We start from the raw sequence: 21390 nt of genomic DNA, 5'->3' as shown, positions 1-21390 counted from the left end.
ACTACAGAGCTTTTCAGGGGCTCTTAGAAGCAAGCAGCAAGGTTGCTGACACGCTCCTTACGCGAAGACGCAAGCGCTGCTTCAGGCAGACTTCAGAAATCTGACATCACTTGCAACTTTCCCTCTGGTCTGGGTGAGTTTGGGGATTCGGGGTCCCCCAAAGCCTTTGTGGGAGACTCCTGTTTCTTTTCCATGCTGAGGACACAGGTGTTGAGAACACAGCAATTGTATCTTCTGTCCAGCGTTACCTCATCTTCCGTTGTGATGGCTGCAAGAAGGCAAGGCAGCTCAGAGGAGGTGAGGGAGCAGCCCAGAGCTGGAGGGCAACTGAGCTCTCGGTGGCTCTGCAACTCTCTGGGGCTAAGTGGTTATCCCAAGGAACTTCCAGTGCGGGAAGTCTTGAAAATCATGCAGTCTCCTTGGTACTCTTGATTAAATGGCTCTACAGCTACTGTTCAGGAAGGGATGAAGGGATGAAGTCCTGAATCGCGACAGATCAACAGGGGGTGACCACTCCTTGGATGCTTGTTAACATTCACTGGAGGCTTCAAGAGAAATACTCTCCATAAAGTGTTAACACTGACACAAATGCGGAAGATCATTACATGGAGCCTTTGCAGGGAAGCCCTTCCCCTGAGAGAGGGTCTGCCTAAATTACCTGACTCTGAGGAGAGCAGGAGTGTCTGTCCTAAGCTGATGGAAAGCTGCAGGAATGCCTGTAGGTACTGAACAAACTAACTGGGTTTTCTAAAGGAAAAGTCTCTTAGTAGATCAACTAAGGTGTTGAAACCGAGCTCATGGGGAGCACAGGGTAACAGCCATAAAATGAATCAGAAAGTGAAGCTCCTCAACTAAAGAACATCTGTGCTGGGTATAAAAGATGTAGCAGAGCTACAGCTTCTAATCCCTGATCGCATGACATGGCCAAGACCAGCACAAGTCATTTAATGTCTTTTCTTTTGGTACAGCTGCCAAAAGAAGAGGGGTCTCTGTCCTTTCCCCCCCAGCTATCTTCACTACTGCTGTGTGTGCAGCTGGCCCAGAGGGCTGCCCACAACGCAGACCATAGCCTGGGCCATGCCTACACTCACCCTTCTTGTAACTGCTCATTCCCAGACTCCTCAGCCACGAGGATCTCATACTCTTCAGCAGCGTATCTGTCCCAGTCGGAGGGTTCGGGGCCATCGTTGTCGATGTCCTAAAGAGATCAGAGAGTCAGGCATGCTGCAGCCACACCTCTCGCAGCTGTTCACAACACGGCTAAACACACGACACAGTCATTCTAGGAGCAGTGAAAGGAGCTGTGCAGAAACAGCCAGTCAAAAACTGCCTTATCTTTAAGATTCACAATTATTTTAAACTCTTTTTAGGCCTGGAGCATCTCCTCTATGAGGAAAGGCTGAGCGAGCTGGGGCTGTTCAGCCTGGAGAAAAGAAGCCTGAGAGGGGATCTGATCAATGGTTATCAATAGCTGAAGTGTGGGACACAGGGGGACATGGCCAGCCTCTTCTGAGTGTCTGTGAGGACAGGACAAGGGGCAATGGCCTCAAGTTGGAGCACAGGGAGTTCTGCACCAATCTGGGAAAGAACTTCTTCCTGGTGAGGGAGCCCTGGGACAGGCTGCCCAGGGGGTGCGGAGTCTCCTTCTCTGGAGATATTCCAGCCCCGTCTGGATGCCGACCTGTGCAATATGAGCTGGGGAGCTGCTTTGGCAGGGGGTTGGACCCAATAGGCTCTGAAGGTCCCTTCCAACCCCTGTGATTCTGTGATTTGCACACAAATTACTATGGAAAAACTACATCCTTTAGTGTGGAGAGGTCAGCGAGCTCAGCCTGTGACCCAAGCTGCTGGCAGGCTGAGCCTGCTTCGCTTCAGAAATATTAACATTAATAACCACACACTTTGCTTTTCTTTCTGGCTGTGGCTCAGCAAGCCCTGCACCCGTGTGCTTCAAAACTGGTTAAAGGACTCTGATTTAAAATCTTTTAATTACACGTTAACTGAAATTGATCCTTTGAGGGACTCTTCACAGCTGGTTAAGTTTGGGCAGGTCTGAGAGAAGGTTAGAGAATAATGCCCTTATAAATGCTTGGCCCTCTGCCACTTACTGTCAGATGGGGAAAGTAAATTATCCTCCCTGGGCCTCACTGCTCTTAGCCAGTGTAAGCAAACAAACAAACAAACAAAGTGTGTTTCTGGCTGGGGATGTATTTAAGACTGGAATCATGGAAGCACACCGTTCCTCTGACAGGTTACGTGGGTGCAGCTGGGAGGGGACCTGGGCTGGGTTTGGCATCCCCTCCACTTTACTGTGTTTTGACCAGGTAAGAGGCTTCTGGGATAGAGTCTTTAAGCTGTAGTCCCACCTGGTTTCACCAGATATACAAGGGGAGGCAGAAGTGAGGGACTTTACACCAACAGCTGGCAAAACTCAAGTCTCTGAACACTGGGTAGTAAGCAACAACTGCAAAACACAAAGCCACACTCTCCTCCTGTATTTTCTTTGCCTGGGAAGGGAGGATGATGAATGACAGTGCAGCTGGGCTGATAATCAGGCACAATCTGCAACATCCAGACCTTCCATCGAGTCTGCCGCACGCGATCACAGCGTTGGCATCTCAGCCGCCTTGGCCCAGTAAAGCAGCTCTGTCTCCTCGGTTCCCTTCAGGCTAGAGAAAAGGGCTGGTGCTGTTTTAAGGACCAGGCCCCACCCTGGGTGTTTAATGAGCCTTTGCATGTAGCCTACATACTCAGGACTGCAGCCGGGAGGGGTGGGGAAGGGACAGATGGGATCTCAGGTTCTGAATCTCTCAGCTCCTTTCTAAACTGAAAACTTTCCGCAGCAGCTGAGCCCCAGGCTTTGGGTTTGCTGAATCAGTGGGACTCAGCAGGCCCTGGTCACTCTCTGGAATCACACGGCGCGCTGTGCGCAGCGATCAGCGATGGCAACCGAATCACAGCAGAGTGGTGTAACTTGTGTTGGAAGAGACTGTCATGGTGTCCCCCAGGAGGGCTCTGGACCAAGGTCTCTGCTCAAATCTGGGTTCACGATGCTGTCAGATCAGTGTGCTCAAGGCTTTGTCCACTCACATCTTGAGAGCCTCCAAGAATAGAAGCTGCACAACCTCTCTGGGCAACCTGTTCCAGTGCCTGCTGCTCCTGAAAGAACTTCCTTCTATTCAGTTGGGTTTTCCCTACGTCCAGTGGCATCCCAAAGCTGGGGTTGAGAAGGCCCATATCTAGAAATAAAGGTGACATACCTTTTGCACTGCAAAGGGATCCCTCTGTTCATTGTCCAGATACTTCTCTAAGTTGAAGAAGGTGTTGTAGAACACATGAGCCATTCTGCACCTCTTCAGGTCTCGCAGGGTCACTCTTCCTACAGAAAAAAAGCCCCATGTTACTGTGCTGCTGAGTCCTTAATGAGAGACTGGACCCGTTCCTTGTCAGTCTTACCCAAGGTTTAATTAAAACCCTAGTGTATTGCAAAATTACAGAATTTCTTCCCAAGTCAGGATTTTAACATTATTCAACGAATACACACACATATGGAGCTCTTCCACATTCATGTGAATAGGGATGGTCTGGTTTTGTGACCTAGACTGTCAGCACATCCCACAGCCAGTATACACAAGACTTGTTGCTCCAATTCCAGCAGTTAATTCACAAGGTGTCTCATTTAAAACCTCCTGATGCAGATTATGGCACAACAGCTGCTGTTCAGACGCTGACCTTGTGCAGTAATTTTGGCCCTGGGATTCTAACACAAGGCTCTACCCGTAGATGGGTTTCCCACTGACACTGCTTTCTCAGTCCACCACAGATCAAAGGGGATGGAAACTCCCATTAAACAGGGCTTACCTTCCCTCTCTGGCTTAACGAGATCGAGCATCTGACACAGCAAGTCATGGAACGGCAGTGGTTCTATGCCCATCACTTCCATCCGCTCACACTGCTCCTCGTAGAAGTACTCCAGTTCATACATGGAGAGCACTCCATCCCCATCCAGGTCCATGCACCGAAACCAGTACTCGATGCTAGGGAAACAGAGGTGGGACTAGTGAAAGCACAGCACTAGGAAATCCACAGAGCAGAGACTGCCACAACGCACATTCCCTCATCCTCTGATGCTCTTCTGCCCAAAGGCTGGCATAAAAGTGAGGATGAAAATATTCTTTGAGAAGGATCTGACACCCAGGGCCACCTCCTGTTCCTCTCCTAGGAGGCTTGTGAGCACAGCCATGAGCAAAATTCACCTAGTAGCTATAGCAAGTAGCCACTGTGCTGCAGCTCAGCCACCTCACATTGGTTAGGGTGTCCCTGCCTGACTCAGCAGCAAAAGTTGGCCAAACACAACCGGCTCTGACCCCAGGAGAGTGGCTGCCCCTGAGCGACCCTGTGAGTGATGGGGCAGGCACAGTATGCGATTATTTCCTCTACTCCTTCATAGAGAAGGGAATACTTTCAGGCAGCTGCACTCTACAACCTGCCTTCGCCTCTGGACAGCCCAACTCCGCATCATCCCTACTCGTCAGATTCCTTGTCCTAATAATCACGTGCAGATCTAGCTCAGATCTGCTCCTCAGCCTCCCACTGGCTGCACCAACCAGGCACACAGGCAGGTTTTACAAAGTGACACAGTGAAGTTGCCCCACAAGCCCCCCTTATGCACCTACTGTGTGTGTGAAGGGAACGTGCCTCTCTGCTGCCAATATCTCATGGGTTTATCCCCATAGCCACTGCGTCAGGGCACGGGGTGACCAAAGGGATTGATGACTACATTTAACATTACAAGAAAACTCTGCCTCTACACAATTTATCTTCAAGAAAGGCAAATGATTTGACCAGTCATTGACAGTGAGTTCCTTTCTTCCTAATAATCACTAGAACCCAAACTGCCATCTCTTGTAAACAGTGGTAGGTCGCACAAGTTTATACAACCTTATCTGCTCATCTGAATACTTTTACTAAGACACAGAAATCAGTCAGACCTTGTAGCACTCCTTTTGTCTTCCTCTGAAATCAGGAGCCACACAAAATCAGCGTAACTCATCCGTCCTTCTTTTTGAACTTCGTTGCCTCTGGAAAACACAGGAAACACCACCCCCAAACCAAATCAAAATTAAGTAAAACAACCCTGTATCACCCAGCAACTAAATACTTAGAACATCATCAAACATGTTTTTCAGAAAGCCCCAGGTGAGAGGAACCAGGGCACCACCACCCGTGTAGCCTGCAGTGCCTGCGCTGCACAGCCCCAGTCCCCGCAGGCTGAGCAGCTGCCGCCTTGCCATCACCGCAGAGCTCAGCTCCCCCATCCCCTCCTGCATGTGCTGGGCCAGTTTGCCTCCCAGACACTTGAAAGCAGTGCTCTCCAGCTAGCCCTGTGCAGCACAGAGACACACACAGGCCTTTTCCCTCCGGCCATGCCCAGCTTGTTCTGCAACGAGCTCTATAGGTGGTCACCCCACGGGATTTTTTAATTCGTTTTCTTAAGACACCCAGAGGTCTCACTCCACTCCCAGGCTCCCAGTGGAGCACCACATTGGAAACCATTCCCATCAGCAGGGATTTTCTTAAGAGTATCTCATGTTTCTAATCAGCCTGACAGAAATTCCCATTGCTTCTATCCCCAAACAGTCCAGTATTCCTCACCTCACCACAGCGCCGCTGAATATGCGCTCAATGATCCTGTTTGATAAGGCTGGAAACAAAGAAAACAAGGAGAAAATGAAGCTACAGGTCACAGAAACAACTACCATCAGTTCTTTATACTGAATCTACCCAGAGCCTCCATCTACCTCACCTGTCTGACCACTTTGTTGGACTCTGTTTAGCAACATTTTATAACAAAGAGAATTCTCCCAATACGACTGTCTCTGTATCCTCCTGAGCACTGTATTTCCCCACAAATACAGCTACTGGGATTCTTGGGCACGGGCAGCATTACTTCTACCCTGCTGCAGTTAAGATATGTCACAGAAGCAAATCCTGATGAGTGAAGGAGAGTGTATTACGAAAGAAGTTCAGTTATCAGGGAAAAATCACACACTGAACCATAGAATGGTCTGGGCTAGAAGGGACCCCAAGGATCACAGAGTTCCAATCCCTACAAAACACTTCTTAGCAGAGCACAAGCTGTGGCAAGCCTGCTGCAGGGAAGGCCACTGGAAAAAAGCATCGGTTTAAGTGAGCAGGAAGGCTTTGCCAGGCAGGAAACACGTGGGATAGATGGTTATGGCAGAGAGACACCAGCCAAGCAGCACATACTAGTCTGGAGCGGGATTCACACAGTGACCTCACCTTCCCAGACTGCTGACACATGCCCTTTAGACCCCTGCATAGCCCCTTCTACACGTTCTCCACCACTGCTGTAGCCCTGGCACCCTTCTGACACACCAGCTGGGCAGACCCAACCCGCAGCATCCCTCAGATCCCCTGCACACAGTGCTGACAGGCTGCTGTACTGCTGCACTGGCAGCTCCTCCCCTTCACCCTGCCCACAGCACCCCTTCTCTCTTTAGCACCCAGCACCCAGAGCTCTCAAGCCTCCTGTGCAATAAATACTCCATCCCCACATTCCAGCCTCCCAGCAGTGCCAGGCCTCCTCCTGTATCTCCTCTCCCAAGCCAGGCACTCCTCCATCCTCATCCCATGCAGCTGCATCAATGCTCCCGACCCCTGTGAGTGCCACACTCAGCCAGAACGCCATAACCTACACAAGCACCCGCACTGGGAACACCTGGGCCACCACGCTGCCCTGACACACACACCTACTGCACTGCCCCTCTCACCCCCCTTTCCTTCCTACTTGAGCCCACTGGCACCTTGGCTCTGGCAAAATGTTATCCACATCCTCAGAGCTCCAGCGACGCCTGACAGCTTCTCACACCTCCCTATCCCTGCAGCCCTATGCACAACACCACCTTACCACATGTGTCCCCGCTCCTGACACCTCCAGTCACACATTGTGCCCAAACATTCCATCATCCCAAATCTGATACTGGACTTGGACCTACTTTCCCAAAAGGTGCAGCAACCACATGGAAGAATCCAAGCTGGCTTTGTCTTCACTATTAATCATGCTGGTCAATAACTCAAGCTCTCATCATGAGTCCTAACAGATAAGCACATGGGCATATTCTGCGTCCAGAGCATTGAGAATCCTACAACCAGCCAACCTGAGTGCCTCCATCTAGCACAACCCATACAGAATGAGTGCCTTTGGAATTTTTAGCCCTTTGTGGGTTTGTATTCCTTTAACTTATCTATGGCCTTTGAACCTTTGCAAACTCATAGCATCTGCTCTGCTTGGGGAAAGGAATTCCACGCTGAACTCAAAGAGATGTTCTCCAGAGTGTATCTGCAGACTGGAATTCACCAAGCTCCACCAGTCTCCAGAATTTCTCTCAGGGGTAATGAGATCGCACTTTGCAATTCACACAGGCTGGTTCTTCTCCCTGCTTCCAAGTTCCTGCAAAACCCTTAGTAAGTAATGAGCAAGTTAAGGCACTATTTTAGCTTGTCTTTCCAGCAGTGGCCCCCACGTGAACAGAGGCTTGCTTATTCTCTAGCTACCTGTGCAGAAAATAGCGTGTACTGCATTTCGCTCTAAGCCCCTATAACTGGCTCTGTAAAGCAGCAATTGTGGAAGAGATGGATGGATGGGGCTCTGTTTAAATTTGAGGTATCAAATGAACCCAGTTAAAGCTAGGCTTTACTCTTTAGTGGGAACATTCTGTTTTCAGCAATCCCTTCATCCCACTACAGCTTGCAGGCAGCGTACCTTGATCACTGTACCTAGCCAGATCCTTCTGGCTGATGTAAAGATCATGGTCAGTGTCCAGCTCCCAGAATTTACAGTATATAACATAGAAGTGCTCGTAGGAGAAATAATCTGTGATCTGATTTATGTCATCCTCTTCTTCCAAGAGAGCAAGAGTCTGAAAGAGTACAAATAAGTGGGAAGTTAAACCTCAGCAGAGAGGCATTCCAGCCGAAGCCCTCCAGCCTCCGCGGGAGTTGGGTGGATGCAGCTCTGAGTGCTAATCCGAAATGCAGCTTTTCTCCCCTAGGAGACTGTGTTGCTGCATCCCTCAACAGGCACTTGGAGAGCATCTGGCTGGGCTACCCTGGTTAGCGTATGCAGGCACAGTATTTCTGCCACTCCTGTGAATAATTTCTGCTCATTTTCAACTAGAGGCAGAGAAACAAGAACACAACTGCTGCCTCGGCTGGGATCCGTGACCTGTGGAACATATCTGACCTGCACCAGAGACTCTTGCAGCCACTTACAACAGCAAGTCCGCAGGTCTCTGCAGGAACAGAGATCTATCTTTACACACCATGCACCCTTGCCTGGCTCCCCAAGGGCAAGATCAAGTCTGGCTCCATATCCATGCCTGCTGAAGGAGGGATGGATCCCACACAGATCAAACCCATCACACTGACTTTCTTGGGCTGTCATTTATGGGAATTAGCCTGGTTTTAAATGGGAGGCTTAGGCAGATTTCCAACCCCAACATCTGCTACCATGTCTTGTTAGAAACCAGTGACAGAGCCCTTGTTTTGCTCCTGCACCACACCTACCTTCATCCTCCCCTTGGCCAGAAGGATACTGTGTGTTTACCACTGCCACCTCCCAAGCCTTTCTCCTAGTGCAGAGGCCGTGGGACACCAGACAACATTTTCAGGCTAATAAATTATAGCTGCAGGAGTGAAAAAACTCACAGACTCAAGTGGGCTATAGGCCCATCCTCCCTTGCCCTCAGCCTCTTGGAAAGGAGGTGGTGAAACACAGCCTGCAAGCTCTAAACAGGCAGGCTTAGTGGCCCTTCTGCCCATAACCACAAAGCCAGATACCGCATGATATGTGGGCATTGATAGTTCAGCATCAACTTGCAGTCATCTCCACATCCTAGGAACCCAACCAAGTCTCAACAAAACTCTTACAACCTGCTATCCCCCAGGCCCAGTGAGGTTTTGAGCAGGGACAGCAGGATGGCCTGACCCACCCACACTACTCTGACTTGCTGACACTCAACTCTAAAAACCTCTGAACAACCACTCACAACCCTCTGCCAATTCCTTGTGGCTCTCTCCATTTCGTTCCTGATAATTGTTTGAGGAGGTTTTTTCGTAACTATTTTTGCCCTTTTATAGCTCATGCCGAAACAACCATCTACACACACAGCAAAAAGCTGCTCAAGTGAAATTATGGTCCCAAAGCTCAACTTCCCTGCTGCAGGAGATGAAAGGCAGAGTAGGTATGCAAGGAGAAAGAAGGGGAGCAAATAAAATGAGAAAATGAGTGAATAAAGGTACTGGATAAGTTGGGAGGATTTGTTTATAACAGAGGTTAGGAAGGAACTGGGCCCAGAGGGCGTGAGGCAACAATACACAGGAACACCAATTTTTTTCATTAGCTAATGCAATCAGCAGGGCAGATGATGTCTGAAAGGATGAGGAGTACGAATTCATGCTTGGAACTTTTGAGGAAGACACAGCACGCTACATCTGGAAGGCAGAACAGGATGCAGCAGGGAAGTCTCACTACTTTAGTTGAGTCTTTGACCTTTCAGCCCCGACCTTCTCGCTCTTTAGCTCAGGCTGGAGGGGAACAGCCTCAGACACTTTTAACTCAGTGCTTTTGGGATAAAACATACAGCAAGCAGACATATGAATCCTGAAACCTCTGCCCAACCACAAGGATACACCATAAGGATTCTAACTAGAACAGCTTCACTCATTAACCTTTCTGAGGTGGAACGAGCTCTGAGATGCAGAGCCTTGCGACTGTACACCACAACATACCTGACCAACTGTCAGTGAGCTGATTGCTGGTGGGGAGTCAGGAAATTGTTTGTCCCACCCACTGCATGCTGTAGGCAATCCACCCGCTGTTCTTGGCTGCTCAATGAGCCACTTAACATAGGTGCACTGCTGCATCTTGCTTTCCCTTCTCTTTGGCTAGATAAGGAGCCAAGAGCTTCAGAGCTGTGGCACAGCCACCCCTTCACCTTGTCAGTGCCCTTCTGGTTACTCCAGTCCATGGTCCTATCTCAGACACAACTTCTCCACTGGCTCCGGCACCCTCCTTGCACTGAGCATTTGCCTCGCTTGCTACGCAGCATACAGCTAGAGGAACAAAGCTGCACTGGGTCCTAAGGTGTGTTGGGGCAGGAGCCAACATACTTGCAAGAAGTTGCTTTTCCTCAGTTCTGGCAGAGTGATCTTCCCAGACCAGGATCGATTCACCGTGTAGAATATCCTCTGTATGACCTGCAACACAGGAACACCGCTCTTGAAACAACCTGAAATGCACAGGTTTGGAAATCTCAGTGCAGTGACTTCATGTGGTTGGCTCCCCCATCCCAAGGAGACTGCTTTTTGAAAATGGTTTTGCAATTCATATTTTCCCCCCATACTTCCACCCTCAAATCACCATACAGTCTGAGAGGAACATTTGGTTTTCAAACAGTATTTTCCATTTCCACCATGCCAATATTTTCACTGCTCTTAATTGGCATTTTGGATTGCACAGATGCATTACTGATACTGGAGTATGTTTGAAGGGCTGATGAATCACTCATAAATGGAGCTGTTCAGGCTTTAGGCAGTGTAGCTCACAAGGACCTCAACTGAAATAGCATTCTGCATTGGCAAAAATAAACCAAACCAAACAGGACTTTTGAAGAGGAAACAGGACAGGTGAGCAAAAGCCACAATTGGTGTCTGACCTATTGTATCTATAATAATGCCTCGTTCTCTTGGTGGCTCCACTCACAGTAAGCAATAGAGATTACCTGCCTTTACCTTAGGTAGGTGTTAGGATCAATTTTGTCTCCTTCACTGATGTGTCTCTGGTGAAAGTGAGTAAAGAACAGGCTGGGTGAGGTGAACCCAGAGACTTGTGAGAACAAGAGGAACAGCTGATGGTGTGAAACCGAGTACACTGGCTCCTAAGTACCTAAGCAAGCTGAATCCTTGCCAGCCCACTCCTCGCTAGCTTGTCAGGTATCATCACAAAGCAGGGAAAGCACCAACATGTGATCAAGTACAAGAATGAACTCAACAGGGAAAACAACAACCACCATCTTCAAGAAGAGGAATTAGAACTATATAAGTCATTTGGATATCAGCACTGAAGTCCATGGAATATAATTCTTGTCAACCAAACCTACTACAAACCTTTAATGCCCAACACCATCGCTTTGATACAGACCTCTGATATCTCTGACCATGCTGCCATATCCTAGAAATTCAGTAAGCCTGAAGAGCACACGCTATTCCTGGTCCTTAAAAGCCTACGTGAGGGAAACGTGGACTTTGGCTCACAAAATACATAACAAAAGCTGAAAGCAGCCCAATTCAGGTTTGTGAGTGCTCTTTTTTACACTGCCATTGATTAACCATTGGGACAGTTCCTAAAGAAACACTGCAGGCTCTTCATCACTTCCAACTTCAACCAAAGGGGGATGTCTTTGTCTTTCTGGAGTCAGGCATCAGTTAGTTTAAAACCAAAGAAACAAACAAAAATAATCTTAAATAAAGCAATCCTCAAGTAATGTTCCATGGCCTGTGTAATGCAGGGGTCAGACTAGGTAATCACAATGATCTTTTCTGGTCTTAAGCACAATAAAAAGAGAGCTGTACATTGGTTTCTTCTTTACTGCCTCTGGCAGTCGCTGCCATTCTAGACTATTTTTGGACTTTGTTTGGCCTTCGCTTCCAGATTGCACAAGAGCTCAGAGGCTGAAGTAGGTCTCACCTCGTACATCACACCTGACAACCCTGTTGCAACTCTTAAAGATACAGAGATTTCACACCATTCTGAGGACTCAAAGGTAACAAGCCCAAGAATCAGAAAAAGGACCCGGCCATCCTTTTCCTCTGCCTGTGAGGTAATAAAAGACAACTAAATATCCCCTTTTGTGGCGTCTACGACACCATTCCTCTGTCAGACCACATTGACACAGATAGTCCATCCGCTCCCTTCACACCTAGCTGTAAAAAGGCAGGTAGAGGTAACATGGGATCTCTTCACATCTCTTGCCACAGGCAGTCACTCTGTGCTGGTTTTATTAGTCCAGTAACTGGTCCGGTGCCAGTGGGTAGCACATAGTGTATGTATCATCTGTCAGGGCGTCTCTTTCCTGTCCCAGGTTGGGAAAATCAGGCTGTCAAAAAAAAGCATTTGGGAAACATCCTAGAACATAATTATGCAGCCAGAGATGATCTGCAGCACTGAAGGCACACTTGTCAGTTATGCCTTACTGAAAGCCAGAACTGGCTTGGTCTTCCCCCAGCACAGAAGACTGTTTATTCTTAATTCAGTACCTATGCCTTTGAAAGGGGGAGCCCCGCCTTATTTTCCCATTATCCTCATGTAATCTCCCTCCAGGACCCAAACCACTGATGGATCACAGTTCTAGACCTTTCCCCAATCTTCCCATAGAAGAACAAAAGCAATACCATTTCTGGAAAAACCCACAAAGCTTTATTAAACCCCATAGGCCATCCTCCCCTTACACGTTCACATTGGCAGCGCTGCGTTAAGCTGAAGCAGTTTTCAACAAGCAACACGTTGTGCCAAGCTGTTTTTAGTTGCCTCAGCTTTTCAACAGCAGCATGCAGTGCTAACTCTGGGCCTTGTTAGAATGTTTTGGGAGAAGTCACATTTTAAAGCTTTTACAGGGAGCATCACGGGATTTTTTGCGTCCTCTTCTCCAGCTTCAAGAATCGGTCTCTGTTGCAACAAACACAAGTAGTTTAGTACACTGTGAATACAACAGCTTGCAGATATTGATACAGATTCCAGCACAACCTGCTGTACCCAAAAAGGCACCTCTAAAAGGTGAAGAGATGGGGGGGGGAAGAAAATTGAGACATGCATACACATCTTACCCACACTAGAGTGCTAGCTTGCTCTCCAGGTGACTCCAAGTGATGCTGCATCCAGCAATGACAGCAGAAGCCAGTGTCTATCACAGCCCTCATCTGTAACACAGGAGTAAAATGTAATCCTTGCACTTGTGGCAAATACAGCATTCTGTAACTGTAAGTAGGTATAAGGCACTCTACCTTGAAGGGACCAAAAGGATCCAAGTGGTCTCAAAATCCAAGGACAAAGCTGTTTCTTTCATTACCTCCTGGTAGAAACACTGAACTTTGTAACATTAAAGAGAAACAAGTCCCAAGCTGCCTGTGAAAGATGTGAGAAATCGGAATTCCTGGTGTCAGAGGGGAGAGCCACTGCTGCCACAGGCCAAGCACTGCCACTCCAGATGGGAGCAGCCCGGCCCAACAGAGCGTCTGTCTCCCACAGTCTTGATTCTGCTCCAGCTCAGCGATGCGGCTGAGGCCAAACACACCGAGCTCAGAAGGAATCTGCAGCACAGACACCCAGAACTCTGCCAGTTCTGCCAGTGAGGACTCTGAAGGACACCACAGGTTTGTAAGATCCGCTGTTACACGCCACGTGCCTCAACCACCAGCACAAGCACCATTCCTCAGCTGCCTGGGAACAAGCCACCTCAGTCAGAGCATTGTGAGTAAGGGTGCCTCGAGGCTGAAGTAGAGGAGCATTGTGAAGACAAGTTGTCTCAAGGAGCACTGAGAAGCTTCATATCCAATTCTGTCATCACTTTATGGTGGTCACACAGGACCTCACCCAGGCACAAGGGAAGTTGTGGAAAAGGTGAGAGGAAGGAAAAAGTGTTGCCCTTATTAGTAGCAGCCTGCACTTCAAGAAGTGGAACCTCAGCTTCAGAGTGCTGGTGTCTCAGACCAGAACATGCACTGCACCCCAGTGACATCCAGAAACAACAGCAATTGCTGTTTGGGACACCAAAGTCAATCATTTGGGGGATTACTCCACACAGACATTTTTTTCTTGCCTTTATCCCCTCGTCCTCTACATCCTGAAAAATACAGGAACAGCAGGTGACTTGAAAAAAGGAACGTGGAAAGGCAGATGCACAGACCTGCCTGTCACTATCCAACAGCCAGCACCAGGACACCACACTCAGCTGCAAAGAACACCCTGCTGAGACTGCAGTCAGACTGATGCTAGTGCAACCCTCCTTCAGCTCTCACCTTTCCACATACTTTAAATGCCAAGTACCAGTGCCACAGGCATCTTCAGCACCCCCCAATCACACACCCCTGGAATTCCCTGGTCACGGCTAGAACTACTCCATCCAGTTACTACACTCAGTGCATCTGGTGTGTTGCTCCATTGGGACTAAGTACAGTGATAGCACACGGATGTTCGCGGTTACGTTCAAGTGCATCTAAACACTTCAGATTGATTCTTGGTTTACATTTTAAGCAGCTCTTAATGTGACAGTTCAGGATTTGCCAGAACAACAGTGTATTTCTGCCATCTGGTCCTTGCAGGAGAGGAAGGAGCCTGTGTCTGCCAGTAACCTCCCAGCTGACAGCATGTGGTGCAGCTGGCCCCCACGCAGACCCTGGCAAGCACAGAGGAGAAACTTTAAGCTCTTGAGCCCTGCTGGGATGCAGCACCCATCAGGTCTGTCATTACTGGGTTTTGTTACAGCTGCAGAGATAAACCATCCTGATATTCACACATTTTATCATGAGTTGTAGCCACCAGAAAGCAAGGTAAAGGCTTAACAAAAGTACAGACTTGTTCAGGTAAAGTACCAGTCTAACTGGTGACTGAAAGTTGAAACAAAGCTACGCAACAAAACAGAGCCCCCCCCAAAAAGCTCAGTCTCACAAACACCAGATAGGCTTTCTGGCAAGAGCACAAGGCAGGAGGCTTGGATGGGAGAGCCCAAGGAGCCTTCTGCTCCACGCCTAAGGGACAGAAATCTTCATACATACATCCTTCCACGTTTTGACAGCCCAGCAGAATTTTGGGTAACTTAGCAGCTCTCAAAGACCAAAGAAGAACTTATCTTCCTTCATCAGGATTAAAGGCCAAAAAACCTTGGTTTTATAGATTTAAGACCAGAAAGAATCATTGTTAACCTTTTGAATAACCTCTCATACACACAGGCAGATTCACTTTTCCCTTGGAAGGCATTCTTAAAGCAACTCGTTGCCAGCAATACTAAAACCACCTATTTCTGAAATAACTGAAGGATCTGCTGATGGAAACAGCAAGAGTCACAGAGGGAAGGTTGGAACTGCAGCATCAGAGGAGATTAAGAGAGCCAGCCTACCGTCGTAATGTAGCGGGAATGGAACTCTGGAGCATCCTTCAGGAACGTCAGGCCAGGATGCGTTTCCACCACATCCTGCAAGATAAGACCAAAATTAAATAGATTTTCTTCCCCATTTTATGTTTAGAAGTTACTGGGTTTACAAACCAATATTTTTGAAACTGTTATTTGCAGCTTTAGCAATAAAACTGAAACAATGTCTTTTAATCTAGAAAGTGAACCTTCTAGAATGAGAAGTAGAATACATTTTCTGGGCAATACGCACCTGTTGGGCCATTTTGATTTACTTAAGGACAGAAAAACAAAGGAAGAGAGTTAGTGAGCAGATGAAAACTCATTTTCATTGAACGAGACAAAAAATTAGTTAGTTGACCATGCAACTATCTCCTCTCCAAGATCTTTTTTCCTCCATTCATTGAAGATAACATTTATTAGAGCTGGGTGTCAGAAATAAGCATTCCTTGAAAGATTAGGCTTCCCTTTTATGTCTTCCAAAGCAGTGAAAGCTCTAGTGAGCTTCAGAAAGCAGAGATATAACCTGTGTTTTTTACTCGAACACAGTGGAGGGGCCTCTCCTGTCTCAGGATCAGCTTTTTTTAAGCCAGACACTGGATCATGATACCCAACCTGCCAAGAAACACACAACCAAAAACCCAGAGAAACTGCTCAGATCCTGTCTGTAATTTCCACATGTTTGACTCCTCTACCCTTTAACTGAGCAGTCACAGTTTTGCCTTGTCTACGCCATAATACAGCAAAGGGGTAGAGTGGACACAGCACCCTCAGGGGTGTAACATGACCAAGTTTTGCCTAACTTCATGTCTAAGTGGTGGTGTAGAATGATGTAACAGTGCCTGTCTCCAGTTGACTGACAAACAAGCTTGCACACGCCTTCGATTGCAGTGATAGCAAAACATAGAGCTGCAATCCATCAGGAACAGCAGCGTGCCCAGTGGAGGACAGATGAAAAGGAATGTGAAAAAATTCACCCACTGCAGTCCCAGTTTTTACTGAGACACAGAAACATCCACTGCAGACACAAAAATCTTTCCCCAACACAGCATCTCCAACAGAAGTTTTGCTGAGAGGGCAACACGCTGTGAGAAATTTAGAGGTATGCAGAAAAGCTCAGAAAAAAGTATCAACAGATGATCAGAGGAGCAAATGGACCTGATTTGTAGAAAAAAACCCTATAGGAAACCCTAAAAACTATCTACAGCCTGCCCAAATGGCCACAAATAATTAAAGAATAACTCTTTGCTTTGTTAAAAGTCTCACATGAGTATAAGGAAAAGAAAGAAATAAGGATTTACACAGATTTAGGCTGAATATCAGGGGCAGGGGAATAATCAGACCTGTGTGCCAGCAGGTTTAGAGGCACCCACAGAACAATTGGAACCACACCATTTTTCAAAGATCTCCATGTGACACTGCATCCATGGCCTGGCTAGACACCTTCAGTTATCATGGTCTTGTCAAGCCACTTTTGCAAGTTTTCTAACAAGCTTTTACTTTGTGTTTGAGCGTAAGTGCCATGCATCTTTCCCAACAGCTACCTAGAGAGATCGGGCAGATTTCAGTCTGGTTACCAAGCACTGATAAGTATGAACCTACAAGAGACTAAATAAAGCTTTGACAATCCCCAGTGACCTTGGCAAGACATGTAGATGTTTAGCACTTAAGCTAAACAGTCCACTTTAAAATGCTTATTTCTATTTCATTCCAAAATAAATCCCACCCAGGTGCTGTTCAAGCCAAAGCTCTGCATGCTTTTGGTAAGCATTTAAAGAGGTGACAGTGACTGTTAGGCAGCAAGCACAGCGCTCTCCCCCCATCCACTCCCTGCTAAGCCCTTGCAGGTACCTGAAGCAGTGGAATGAAGTCCTCCTGCTGTAGGTAGTCACAGCCAGGCTTCGCTAAAAGGTACGTGAATCTGGATGCATCGTCATGGCAGCTACGTAGGACTCTGTGAGAGAGATTAAGAGTCACTCCAACCACTTTGTACCTCACAGGACAAGTCACAAACTGCAGATGGATGAGGAAGCGCCTCACCACACGTTACATCCACACCGCGCGTTACGCAAAGGTGACCTCAGACTACCAGCACCCATTTTCTTTCAGCTGCACTAAGGTACTTCAACCCAGTAGAGCTTTTACTGTGCTAAACAAGGTTTCCTACTGAAGGCTGTTTTTGTTTTGATCCCACAGCATTTCAGTAAGCAGCCTGACTTTTCAGAGTGCTGCACGCTCACTGATCTCATTTCAAGTCAATAGGATCAGCCTAATGGGATGCTGGAACAGAGACATGCTCTCCAGTTTAATCCTTTACTGAATTTCAGTATTGCCAAACGACAGGAACTAAATTTTCAAGCCATCAAAAATCACTCCCCAGAAGGGAAAAAGGAGCATCTCATTAATTACAGCACAGCTGGCTGCTGCACACCGGAGAAGAGCCTAATGAAGGAATCAGTGGGACTGAGTATTCACAGAAGCATGTAAACATGTAAACTCTCTCCTTGGGTTGACAGTTTGTATCTGTGACACCACTTCTTGTCTAAGCTTCCTTCTAATACAAAATACTACACTGGCCAACAGTATCACAGTTATTTACATCAATCTAAACAGACATAGTTACTAAAACAGAGCCCCCATGGCATTTAGTAAATGATTACTGAATACCTTAAGGGAAGAGAATATTCAGATAACGGAAACAATAAATGACTCAGAAAGTTACTCTGTGTTATTAAATAATTGTGAAAACACAAATGCACTGTTAATTATTTACCATGAGCGATTACTCACCCCTTCCTCTCCTGAAACTATGAACTTACACCGAAATAGGACAGAAATGCCCATAGTTTTCCTGCAAAGGTGACACTAACTGGCTTGCCACTAATTCTGGCTTTACCACCCAATCAAAGCAAACTTCAGAGAAAGAGCTGGTTTAGTTTTCAGTAATTCTTACAAAAAAGAGAAGATGTAGTGGCTGACATGCAATCCTATTAGCTACACATTCGTATCACACTGTCAATTAACAGATACGTTCCAAGTCAGATGCAGAAATGTTAAAAGTTTTAGCTTCAAAAAACCCAAACAAATTAATAACACCCAGAGACAAAACCCAGGCACGTAAAGGCAAATCCCAAAGCCACGACAGATCTGGTTTTCAGAAGTTTCCTATACCCAGCAATTCCTACTGACTTCAGAGGGGATCAGTGAGCACAGAATCACAGGATCATAGGGGTTGGAAGGGACCTTGAGAGATCACCAGGTCCAACCCCCCTGCCAAAGCAGCTCCCAGGCATGCTAGCTCCCTAGCACGCAGCATTTTGAGAAGTCAGGTCAGCTATTGAGATGTGTGAAGACAGGCTTCAGCAACCAAAGACAACAGGTTTGAAATGATGGCTGTGTTCAGGTAACTGGAGTTTAACTTTAGCAGGAAAACTACATTTATTCCTATTGTCTTTCCAGGAAAAAAAAAAGTTGCAACTGTCAAAGGGAAAAGTTTTTTTCCTAGAAGAGCAATTGAAGAACAGCATACAAAACTTGGCTTGGAAACAGCGTGGTTAAAGAATACAGAAGAGGGACATGACCACAGACTGCAAACATCCAAAGGATGTGAAAATCAGGAGTGAAAATATGTGGTATCATACATGAGGGATTAATTAGGAGTAATTGGAGGACCCTAAGGAAAAAAATGTTGCCTGTGTCAAGAAAAACGCACTGAGCAGTCACCCATAACATTTTTGCAGTTGTGCCAGTTTTCACAACATTATCGCAGGAAATACTTTGGGAACTCAGGGTTAAAGGCTGCTCTAAGAATCTGAAGAGCAACCTATAGGTCAAAAATTGGAATTCTTTCTGGATGAGAGATGGAGACTTTTTCAAGGTGTTTCACAAAGCAGACTGAAGCCTGACATTAGCCTGGAGGGAAAAGGATCAGGGGAGAGAGCCAGTCTCCATCTCCCATCTGTGACTCCAAGCACTACATACCCAGAGCTCTTACTTTCAACAGTATATGGAAGCGACTGTCAAACCCCACGGGCTTATTACACAGCATGCTTGAGGAAGGAAATAGCCATTAAAGCTCCCAGAGTGTCCACTTGCATGATGCTTCTTGATTTTACTTCTTCCTGTCCTATAACATTGCCATGGGGCTCCTTTCCCCATTCCCGAATGGCACATGCTTAGAGCACTGCTGCAGTAGCAGCATGGCCTCAGATAAATACATCCAACATCCTGACATCTATCAGCTCTCTCATGAAAGGCTGATACATTTCTAGGGGACCTGATAATATATTTTATATTCCAACCAGATCAAAACATTGAATCATCTATAAAACTGTTCCAAAGTTTGTTCATGCAGCATGGAAACCAGTGTTCAGGGAGTTTTGGGGATGGAAATTGAAGCTGATAGAGATTTCAAGCCATTTACTTTCTTCTAAATAAAAGACAACAATTTGAAGAGTCTGGAGGAAGGAAAATAGAAAGAGGCTTCCATGTTAGGCTGATATTTTTTGCAGGGCAAGGACTCTGCATTTGCTGTACTCACTTTCTCCACACAGCTAGAAACGAGTGCACCGACACACCTCCTGTCCTTTCTCCTCTTGATGCCTTGAACATTGGTGCTTTCCAGTAGAGCGGGCAGCCACATATCTGTAACGAAACACCAGAACAAAGAGGGGTACAACAGCAGTCACAAGGAGAGCCTGCTTGTTTAAACACCATGGGCTGCCTTCACACTGATGGCCAAGGGAACTTCAACTCTCATTCCAGACAGTTAATGATTAAAAGCCTGAAGGTGAAGAGATTCCCATCCCGTAGTTCTCAGTGCGGCGCCTTCCACCCAGAACAGCCCATTTTCCCACAGCAGGATAACAGCAAGTGAAAACATGAACAGAGAGAGGCTGATGCCAGCAAAGGGACACCCTGTACACAGCTTTTGAACTAGCTTGTGCAGAAGCTGCCAGCTTTCAGAACGATAATCGATGAGGGCTCCAGCATTTTGTACTCTTCTAATGCTTCAAAGACAGGCTTGAAAACGGCTTTAAACATTCCTGACACCTTCACAAACCCTCCTCTTTACCACAAAGATCTTCCCAGCTGTGGTATCAGAAGACAGCAAAACACGTGCCTTGGAGGGAGTGCAGCCAGTTCAGGCCAGGCACAGGTAAGAAAGAGATCCCACCAAACAGGAGAAGCATTTTGAAGGAGCAGCCAAGGCATCGCTGCTGCTCTCCCCACAAAGCTTCTTTTGCCTCTTCTATCAAGCAAGTCCATTCACAATTTTTTGCCTGAGCCTGTGTATTTCCTCAGGAACCCCAATCAGCACAGGGGCTGCTTTCGGATTCAGCCAGCCCTGCACCGGGTGGCTGCACTCCCACGTGCATTGAGCTCCGAGGAAGGAATGACATGTACTTTTTGCTGTTCTCCTTGTTTAGTAGTTATTTCAGACCCCCCAAACCAGTACCGTTACCAGTGACCCCATGGAATGGATGCAAGCCTTTCAACAGCTAAACACAGGCATGGAGCACATTCACGTGGGCAGGCACAGAGAGCAGAAAGGCAGAGATCACTCCCACACCACCTCCCCACTTCTTCCAGTTTGAACATGGTTGTTCACAGCGTTGCCCATGTTATCACAGATTCTGTTTTCCAACAAGATTTTTTTTTGTTTCTGTTTTCAAAGCTGGCTTACAAATAATGCCACTCAATGCTTCTGAACACAAACACCCAACCTAGCCTCTCCTTTCAGAGAAATCTTCCTTTAAAAATGAGTACTCCCCTTGGACAGAGCATCACTGCTCAGCCTGCAGTGCCAAAGATAGGCTCAGGGCAAGCCAAACACACGAGATGTGTCTGACAACTTGCTCGGTTTAGATCAGCATTACTAAAAACCACGGTTGAAGAGGAGAAAAATAGAACCACCCATCTGCACTGTGCTCCCACACAAGTGCTGTGTTTAGTTCCCTGAAGCCAGGGACTCATTAGCAGACTGTAACAACTCCAAGTCTGCTGCCTCCTGTGTTACGGATATTGAGTGTATGCATCTCAGGGGCTGACTCAGCACAGGTTGGAATCTGCTTCCTCACACAACACCACACCAGTATAGATAGATCACATCCAGATCAGGGGACAGCTAACTACAAAGAGGGGGGCTGGTGCTACCTGAAGCCACAGAGGCCACCTACAAGTA

At 47.1% G+C, this 21390-nt stretch overlaps 1 protein-coding gene and 1 long non-coding RNA gene across 3 annotated transcripts in view; both read right to left on the bottom strand.

Annotated features, from left to right (window-relative positions):
- Positions 1 to 21390, bottom strand: part of PPP2R3A (protein phosphatase 2 regulatory subunit B''alpha) — a 44717-nt gene that overhangs the window by 6884 nt on the left and 16443 nt on the right. For both annotated transcript variants that reach the window (XM_084267685.1, XM_084267686.1), the window contains exons 3-12: positions 19747 to 19850; positions 17058 to 17160; positions 15195 to 15269; positions 10195 to 10281; positions 7787 to 7943; positions 5656 to 5704; positions 4992 to 5081; positions 3862 to 4037; positions 3261 to 3379; positions 1092 to 1198 (exon numbers count right to left, since the gene is read on the bottom strand). In XM_084267685.1, the coding sequence (XP_084123811.1) occupies positions 1092 to 1198; positions 3261 to 3379; positions 3862 to 4037; positions 4992 to 5081; positions 5656 to 5704; positions 7787 to 7943; positions 10195 to 10281; positions 15195 to 15269; positions 17058 to 17160; positions 19747 to 19850 (1067 nt within the window). The remainder of the gene's footprint in view (positions 1 to 1091; positions 1199 to 3260; positions 3380 to 3861; positions 4038 to 4991; positions 5082 to 5655; positions 5705 to 7786; positions 7944 to 10194; positions 10282 to 15194; positions 15270 to 17057; positions 17161 to 19746; positions 19851 to 21390) is intronic.
- LOC311194564 lies at positions 12483 to 13333 on the bottom strand. The gene is made up of 3 exons (XR_014617452.1): positions 13084 to 13333; positions 12907 to 12999; positions 12483 to 12748 (listed from the first exon to the last, which is right to left on the bottom strand). It is a non-coding gene; the product is annotated as an uncharacterized lncRNA (long non-coding RNA).

This window comes from Gallinula chloropus (genome assembly GCF_964237585.1).
Source record: "Gallinula chloropus genome assembly, chromosome: 8".
Lineage (NCBI taxonomy): Eukaryota > Metazoa > Chordata > Aves > Gruiformes > Rallidae > Gallinula > Gallinula chloropus.
This window is presented reverse-complemented; position numbering and strand designations above follow the sequence as displayed.